Raw genomic sequence first — 9,500 nt, 5'->3', positions numbered from 1 at the left:
CCCAATAATGCTATTAAAAGCAATAGTTTTTAGGGACGCCTGGGTGGCTCAGTTGGTTAAGCAGCTGCCTTCGGCTCAGGTCATGATCCCAGCGTCCTGGGATCGAGTCCCACATCGGGCTCCTTGCTCCGCAGGGAGCCTGCTTCTCCCTCTGACTCTGCCTTCCACTCTGTCTGCCTGTGCTCGCTCTCTCTCTCTCAAAACAAAAAAACAAAAACAAAACAAAACAAAAAGCAATAGTTTTTATTGTTCTCCAACTGTTTTACTTTCAACTACATTCATCAAGCAGCTTTAGACTCCATGATATTACATACTTTATCTAATCATAACGATTCTGTTGAGACAGGCATTATTGTATCTAATTTTTTAAAGATTTTATTTATTTATTTGAGAGAGAGAGAGCACAAGCAAGGGGAGGGGCATAGGGAGAGGGAGAAGCAGGCTTCCCACTAAGCAGGGAGCCCAATGTGGGGCTGGATCCCAGGACCCTGGGATCATGACCTGAGCCGAATGCAGATTCCCAACCGACTGAGGCACCTTCTATCTAATATTTTCTATCTAATATTTTATCTAATATTTTAATATCTATCTATCTATCTAATAGATATCTATCTAATATTTTAATATTTAATATTTTCATTTATTATGACAGAATCGGTTTTCCTGTTCAAGGAAGAGTCTGTAGAGGGAGCTCCACGTGGCTGCTTTAGGAGTAAGCCCTTCTCCCACCCAGCCTGTCTCAGCCACCCCCCTGACCCCTTCACCCCCCCACCCCCCCACCCCCCCAACCCCCCACCCCCTGTTTCCAGCAGTGAGGACTGCTGGAGAAGCCCCATCGCTGTCCTCACGTGTTTGCAAAGGAGCTGATCCGCGCAGCTCCGGGCCGGGTGCGGCCCCGCTTTGGACGCATATCTAATATTTTAATCTATCTAATATTTTAATCAAGGAACTCAAACTCGGTCTCAGAGAGGAGATGGGACTTAGCTCAGAGTCCCCCAGTTAATAAGAGATTCTCTGTCTTTTCTTCTTTGCAGAACTATCTCTCACTAAGAGATGGTCCTTGCCCTTAAGGTGCTTTCATGTCAGGCTGTCCTCCGCTGTCCTTTACTTAAGGCTGCTCGCTCTTGCATATGTCTTCGGGGATGGGAAATGGCCAGCCAGGCACATCGTTGTAATACTCTGAGCTCAGGATAGGGGCTCAACAAAGAGATGGCCTGTTCTTTTCTTGCTTCTAGGCAGTGTCTCTTGTAGTTCTTGTCCACACTCTAAAGAAAAGCTTCTTACATGTTCCTCTCTACACTTCACTTCCTTAAGACCTTTTAATGTTTAACTGGTATTTACTGAGTACATAGCATATGTCCAGCACTGTTCTATGTGCGGGGGATACAGCAATAAACAAAACAAAGTTCCTCCCTGTAGAGCTCACATTCTGGCAGGGGGCAGACCACAAACTAATTGAGGAATAGATATAGAAGAGGTGGTGATAGGTACTATTAGAAAAAAAAAGAAAGCGGGGCGCCTGGGTGGCTCAGTGGGTTAAAGCCTCTGCCTTCAGCTCAGGTCATGATCCCAGGGTCCTGGGATCGAGCCCCGCATGGGGCTCTCTGCTCTGTGGGGAGCCTGCTAACTCCTCTCTCTCTCTCTGCCTGCCTCTCTGCCTACTTGTGATCTCTGTCTGTAAAATAAATAAATAAAATCTTTAAAAAAAAAAAAAAAGAAAAGAAAAAGAAAGAAAGAAAGAAATAGCATTAGGAGGACAACGGTGGTTAGGAAGAGGAATCTTCCTGCTCTTTGGGAACCTGTCTCACTTCCTCATTCTCAAGTCCTTCCTTGCTTGCCCTTCCCAGCCGCCCAGGTATCTGTCCACAACAAGAAAATGAGATTTTTCATTAACGTAGTGAAGAAAATATGACAGTCAGATGACTGGAAAGGCAAATAGTGCAGTATGTAAACCAAACAAAAGGGGAACCTCTGAAAGCAATGTTTTCCGTACATTCTTAATAGAACACCCAAACGCGTTTTGGTTTCTATAATGCAGTCCCTTTTATCAGCCAACTTTTATGCTGCTTCTCGCTGGTGATCTGTTTGCTCTTTACTCACTCAGTCCTTTCTGAGCCGTATAAAAAGATCCAAGAGCACCTGGTTGAGGTTTTGCTCTCAGGGAGGCACCGATTAAGGACTCTGGAAAGGACAGAGTCTTTGTTCGTTTACAATGGATCGGCTAACGCTTTTCTTCCTCCATCCTGTATCACTTTATCAAGGGGCGGCTTTCCCTTTTGCACTTTTGTTTAATTACCTCTGCATTCTGGATTCTTTTCCCACCCATGCCAGGTAGGTTTAAGTCCTCATTTCATGGAATTTTATTATTTTTCAATAAAATTAAATTTTGTTAAATATATAACTGATTCTTTAAACGCCTTTGTATGGTTTCTCAGAGAAATGGGATAAGTCAAAACAAATTATGTTAGATGAGCTATATCTCAATCTAGGTTTCAAAAATTATCGTCACTAGAGATCTGACAAGTTGATTGCAATTATTTTAGATCTGGCTAGTACATTCTATACATGAGAGACAGTCCCTGTTTTTTGTTTGTTTTAAAGGTTTATTTTATTTATTTGAGAGAAAGGGAAGTATTGAGCGTGGAGAGGGGCAGAGGGAGAAGGAGAGAGAAAAACAAGCAGATTCCATGCTGAGCTCAGAGCCTGACACGCAGTGGAGGGGGGAGGGGGCTCGATCTCAAAACCTTGAGATCAGACCTGAACCCAAACCAAGAGTCCAATGCTTAACCAAGTGAGCCACTCAGGCACCCTGACACAGTCCTTGTTTTTAAAGAAGTTTGTGGAATATCCTTTTATAAAATGAAAATCCATTGCCAGAGGGCTACCTCCTAATAATTCACTTATTTTAGAAATGAAGATTTTTTTAATACATTGAGGATTTTTAATAAAATCCAGCTGTATCTAGTAATCAGTTAGGCTTTCTGAGTTTGACTAAACTGTGGTATGTTATCACCCATTCACAACTGGTGGATGGCCCTTACCTTCATTTAGGAGATGGGGGTCACGAAGGGGGGCATTGTAAAAAAAAAAAAAGTTTCCTCTCGATAAGGAATCACAAATAATAAGGCAAAGCAAGTGCAAAAACAAAGGTTCATTCCCATAGGGTTAAGGTTGCTGGCTTCGGAGACAGGCTGGTGGGTCCTGGGTCCCTCCCTCCCTAAGTGTTCTTATGTATGTGAATAAATTCTCTCCAAGTTGATCCATGAAATAGAAATAATAATGCCTATCTCATGGGGTTATTTTAAGGATTAAACAAAGATACTTTTTAATGCAGGAATTATTAGCACAATGCCTGGAATAAAATAAGCACTCAGTGTATCATGTAGCCTGCATTGTACGTGTATAGACATTTCAATGACACCTTAGGCTTCACTGTGTGAGGAATACATGTTCCCCTCATTTTTCCACGGCAGGGAGTTAACTGGGGTGGGTTAGCTCAAAGAGAAGCACAGGAATGGGCCAGGCCTTGTATGATAGAGCGTCTCACACTGTCTCTCCCAAGAAGGACATTCTCACCTATGTGTGTGTGTCCCTATCCCGCAGAGCCGTGATATGTACCCTGTGGTGGTCGAGAAGACACAGACCGCTTTGACTCAATTTCCCTATCCCTGACTAGTCATACCGATTTTTACACCTCTCCGTTCGGAGTTATTAATTTGGCAGCAATTAAAATGAACAGGGGCTCCTGGCTGAGTCCTTCGGGAGAGCATGGGACTCTTGAGGGTGGGGTCATGAGTTCAAGAGGAAAGAAGAACTGAGACCTTATCATGTGAAATTTCCCAGGTCTCTGCATATCCTCGGCACCTGCCAGCTTCCAAGGGAAGTAGTTTCCACAAACCACTCATGTGGGTCCTTTCACAACATGAAAAAAACCCCACCAACTTGTAAGATCTGGAAGAGCAGTAGAGAGGATTAAGAGCACATAGAAAGATTTTCTAACTGAGTTTTCAAACAGTTAGCAGAGAGAGGCACAGAACCCCCTTTCCCACTGTCTCCGGAATGGTTCAGGACAGTGCGACCCAGCGACAAGGAAAGAGGCTCATCTCCACGGGGCGATGTCTAGAGAGCTCTCCTAGATCCTTGACAACTGGCTTTACAACCCTTCATTCAGGCAGCAAGCCACTAGATTTGTAAGCTGTCCCCACCAGGAAACCTTCTGGACTGTCACCCACAGGACTGTCAGGGGTGTCGTTCCCACTTAGGTGACGGACATCAAAGAGAGGTTCTCAGGATCACTGAGGTAGGAATCAAAATTCATCTGAGGGGCGCCTGGGCGGTTCAGTCGGTTAAGTGTCTGCCTTCAGCTCAAGTCATGATCCCGTTGTCCTGGGATCGAGCCCTGCATTGGGCTCTCTGCTCAGCGGGGAGCCTGCTTCTCTCTCACCCCTTGCTCCCCACCCCGCCTTGCTCATGCTCTCTCTGTGTCAAATAAATAAATAAATAAAATCTTTTTGAAAGGTTGTCTCCTGACATAGTCGTTTGCAAATGGACTCTGGCTTTTTCTCCCTCGGTTCATTCCTTCAGAAAAGCAAAAGGAAGACTTTGGGTGATAACAGTGTGGCTTCTTCAGGTGATACATGGGGCTTACCCCCATTGGGTTACCGAGAATGACATCTGCGGGACTCCTTTGTCACACCGTTCCAAGTCAGTCTCCCACTTGTCCTTTCTCTTTCAGGTACCTCTTTCTCCTGGCTGGAGGGGGCGCCCTGGCCTTGGCAGCCATGGGTTCCTTCGCTGTGCTGGTCCTCATCCCCGCTCTGTGGGCTGCGGTGCTGATTTCCTGGCGTGGCCCACGGGATGTGCACAGGTGGGCGTTCATCTCCCAGATGAGCTGGCAGACGCTCTGTCACCTGGGGCTGCACTACACCGAATACTATCTTCGAGAACGTCCTTCCACGAGGTAAAGCTCACTTGGTTATACTAACCCAGCCGAGGCTGCGCTTGCACCACGGTGAAAGTGGACAGAACCTAGGGGATGAGTCTGAATGCGAATTCTTGCACATTGGGGCAGGGTGACCTTAGGCAAGTTGTTTAATCTCTCAGTCTCAATTTCTGTTCCTAAAAAAACAATAGTGTATGTGTGTGTGTGTGTGTGTCTATAACAATACCTGTATTAGAAGACTCTCAAGTTTGAGATAATTAATATAAATGTAATTAAATGACTATAAGTAACTGCCACATGTTGCCCACATCACACAGTGCCTGGCACTTCGCTGTCCTTATCATTGTGCCTGAAAAGGGCATCGAACCAGGAGTTCCAGGGCCCACAGATAAGATCTGCCTAGAAGTGACTAAGCACAGTCGGCTCAACTCAGACTGGCTGGTTTAGACACACAGTCGGCAGCCTCTGCTCCCCTTCAGCAGCACCAGGAAGGTATAAACTCACTGTAAACCTTCGCTGCCTTCCGGTGGAAGCTGCTATGCAAGGGTTTTGCTTTCATTGAGACTCAGCTGTTCTGTCCTCCCACAAGAAGTGTAGTTACCAGTCTAGGAAACGAATCAGGCACTGATTACCATTTAGAGAAGTATTTTTCATGAGTCAGTGAGATCACCCAGATTAGGGGAGAACAGGTATCTCTGTGATCTTGAGCCCTGTGGTTCCTGGCTTCCTGTCTCACCACAACTGGTGTGGGTCTGTGGTCACTCAGAGAATATGGGCTGAGACCTGTCCAGGCGGGTCACCTCTGACTCTAGTTTGCCATGGGTGCTCTCATTCTACCATCCCTGCCACACCTAGAATCCTTTTCTTCATCCTCACTGCTTTCACCAAAGGCTTAAGGGTTTGTTTTTGGGGAGAAGAGGCAAGGTGGCAGGCAGGTAGGGGGTAGGGAGCACTGACTGGGGTGTGGTGAATTAGGATTTTGGTAAGAAGCGGGGACCTGATAGGGGCTGGAGGAGCGAGCTGAACAGGATCTGGTTGATGGGAAGAAGGCTGAGCCAGAGCTGAGACGGGAAGATGTATTAGTTTGCTCTGACTGTCCAAACGAGGTACTGAAGAGGAAGTGACTCACACAACAGAAATGTACTTCCTCTGGAGGCTGGAAGTTCAAGGTCAAGGTGTTGGCAGGTTCAGCTTCTTCCGAGGCCTCTCTCCTTGGCTTGTAGATGGCTGTCTTTCCATGTGTCCTCACCTGGTCTTCCCTGTGTGTGTGTGTGTGTGTCCTAATCTCCTCTTCTTGTAAGAATGCCTGTCATACTGACCTCATTTTAACTTACTCACTCTGTCTCCAAATGCAGCCACATTCTGAGGCACTGGGGGTTAGGGCTTCAACACATGAATCTGGGGGAAACACATTCAGCCCACAATAGCAGGTGTACAAACAGGGGTTGGTGGCGTTTGGAGGCTACTTTGCCTACTGTTTGGATCGGTCAGGGAAGGTCAGTTGTCCTTAAATCCTCAGACTCACAGACAGAAGCTGTGGAAAATGTGGGAAACAGTGCCATTTTCTCTCCACAGGACAGCGTTCCTGATTGTAGAGGGCATCATGTAATTTTCATTACTCTTTTCCATAAAAACCTTGCCAGCAAGATCTTCTCTACCTTGTGACCCTGAAGCAGGAGCAGCTCAGGTGACTGGTTAAGAACCTCAAATTGCTAATGACTCAGTGCACACCCCGAACCCCAAGACTGACTCACTGTTCCTAAGCACAGAGGCCAAAGACTGCAGAATCTTACTGACAGGGACTGGTTCATAATTTAAAATCTTCGCCTTCCTATAATCTCTTCAATACTAAATTTGTGTCCCTTCTGTGGCAAATTTCTCCCAGGTCCCGGATCCTAGTCTATAGAAGACATTCCCAGAAATATACTAACAATATTTCCCCCACAATATCCCTTGTCATTCTTCTAGTTGCCTCTCTAATGATTCATTTCCCCATTTACCCTTTGATCCTAACCAGAGCAGCCTGTGGGGAGAAGTAACTCAAGAATCTTTGTGGGGCGCCTGGTGGCTCAGTGGGTTAAGCCTCTGCGTTCAGCTCAGGTCATGATCTCAGGGTCCTTGGATAGAGCCCTGCATCGGGCTCTCTGCTCAGCAGGGAGCCTGCTTCCCCTTGTCTCTCTGCCTGCCTCTCTGCCTACTTGTGATCTCTGTCAAATAAATAAATAAAATCTTAAAAAAAAAAAAAAAAACCAAGAATCTTTGTGGGGGCACCACAGGGCTGGACATCGGTCTCCATTGTTCAGGGCTGCTGTTCGCTGTGGGGACGTGTGTGAGGGACTAGAATGGGATGAAATAAATGTGGAGCGTCTTCACATTTGAAATAAATCTCTTTCAGGTTCTGCATCACTCTTTCTTCCCTCATGCTACTGACCCAGAGGGTGACGTCCCTCTCTCTGGATATCCGTGAGGGAAAAGTGAAGGCAGCATCAAGAGGCATCGGGGAAAGAAGCTCGTTGTCTGAGCATCTGTGTGAGGCGCTGCCCTACATCAGCTACTTGCTCTTTTTCCCTGCTCTCTTAGGAGGCCCCCTGTGTTCCTTCCAGAAATTCCAGGCTCGTGTCCAAGGGTCTGGCACTTGGAGTCCCAGGCGCTCCCTCTGGGCTCTGAGCCAGAGGGGTCTGCAGATCCTGGGTCTCGAGTGCCTAAAGGTGGTTTTGGGGAAGGTGGTGAGAGCAGGAGCAGGTCTGGCTGACTGCCAGCAGCTCGAGTGTATTCGAGTCATGTGGTCCACGGCTGGGTTCTTCAAACTCACCTACTACTCTTGCTGGATCCTGGATGACGCCCTCCTCCACGCCGCGGGCTTTGGACCTGGGTTTGGTCACAGCCCCAGCGAGGAGGGCTACCTCCCCGATGCGGACATCTGGACACTGGAAACGACCCACAGGATCTCCCTGTTCACGAGAAAGTGGAACCAAAGCACAGCGCGGTGGCTCCGACGCCTCGTGTTCCAGCACGGCGGGACCTGGCCGCTGCTGCAGACCTTTGCCTTCTCGGCCTGGTGGCATGGGCTCCATCCAGGACAGGTGTTCGGTTTCCTGTGCTGGGCTCTGATGGTGGAGGCCGATTACCTGATTCACACTTCTGCCGGCTTGTTTATCAGATCCTGGCCAATGCACCTGCTCTACCGAGCGCTCACTTGGGCCCACACCCAGCTCATCATTGCTTATATAATGCTGGCCGTGGAGGCCCGGAGCCTCTCCTCCCTCTGGCTGCTGTGTAATTCCTGCAACAGTGTCTTCCCCCTGGTGTACTGCATTTTGCGTTTTCTATTGGGAAAGAGAAAGCAGACATTTAACTGATAGCTTCTCTCCTGCCTTCAGGGTATACATCCATGAAACAGAGTTGAGAAAGTGCCAGATGGTGTGTTGATGAGACTTAGGCTTGAACTCTTCCATACTAGGCTTTTGTTTTGTTTTGTTTTGTTTTGTTTTATTTTGTTTTGTTTTTCAAGTACTGGGTGTATATTCCTGGGGTCTGCCCGTAGAAATTTGTGTACCTCTTTTCACAAGCTATAGTACTGATACTGAAGATTAAGAAAAAAAAAAAGACATGGTTTCTTCCTTTAGGACTTACAGTTTGGGCATGGAAGTAAGGAAAGGTGATAGGTAAAAACAGAAGGTACTGCCAACCAAAAGGCAAGTGGTAAATGCTGGGCCAAACACTGAATCTCCAACAGTTCCACTTGATCCTGGACGGCGAGTTTAGCCAGACAAAAATAAGAGAAATCTTAATTAGGGGCAGCCGCTTGGCAGACTCCCTCAGTAGAGGGTGTGACTCTGGATCTTGGGATCGTGAGTTCTAGTCCCATGTGGGATGTAGAGATGACTTTAAAAAGTCCTCTAAATCGGATTCTCGAATTGGCTTGTTCCACGAACTAGAGACTCATTCTCATCTAGAGGTAATTTGAACATTTTGGTCTCAAAATGGAAAGGCTGCTATGATCTCCGAATATATTAATATACTGAAAATCTGGGGCGCCTGGGTGGCTCAGTGGGTTAAAGCCTCTGCCTTTGGCTCAGGTCCTGATCTCAGCGTCCTGGGATCGAGCCCCACATCGGGCTCTTTGCTCAGCAGGGAGCCTGCTTCTTTCTCTCTCTCTGACTGCCTCTCTGCCTACTTGTGATCTCTGTCTGTCAAATAAATAAATAAATAAATCTTAAAAAAAAACAAACACTGAAAATCTGGCTGAGCCATGATAACCACTTACATAACAGGCACAAAACTGACCTATGAGACGTCACATGAAGAGGCCAAAAACAAGAAGGAAGCCCTATTTTAGTACAATGTTGAGGGTCTGGTTCCCTTTTCTTGGCATAGCCTACGTAACTCTCTCTCTTTCTCCCTCTGGGAGGGTCCCCGAGAGAAAGCTGTGAAGACTGCTGAGGGGTAGCAAAGCTGTGTGACCCTGTGGTCGCTGTCACAGCGCCTCCGCCTGCTGGCTGCCTGGCCGGTCACATCATTACAGTTTTTTCTCTCTCTCTCTTATATTCTTTTTTTT

The 9,500-nt window shown here is 46.9% G+C and overlaps 1 protein-coding gene across 1 annotated transcript; it reads left to right on the top strand.

Moving 5' to 3' along the window:
• Window positions 1-1,728: 1,728 nt before the first annotated feature.
• On the top strand, window positions 1,729-9,118 carry MBOAT4 (membrane bound ghrelin O-acyltransferase MBOAT4). The gene is made up of 3 exons (XM_082715640.1): window positions 1,729-2,331; window positions 4,736-4,960; window positions 7,338-9,118. The coding sequence occupies exons 1-3, from the start codon at window positions 2,213-2,215 to the stop codon at window positions 8,299-8,301; spliced, it is 1,308 nt and encodes a 435-aa protein (XP_082571766.1). The 5' UTR covers window positions 1,729-2,212; the 3' UTR covers window positions 8,302-9,118.
• The last annotated feature ends 382 nt before the right edge of the window (window positions 9,119-9,500 follow it).

Source organism: Mustela nivalis (assembly GCF_964662115.1).
Source record: "Mustela nivalis genome assembly, chromosome: 20".
In the NCBI taxonomy this organism is placed as follows: Eukaryota; Metazoa; Chordata; class Mammalia; order Carnivora; family Mustelidae; genus Mustela; species Mustela nivalis.
This window is presented reverse-complemented; position numbering and strand designations above follow the sequence as displayed.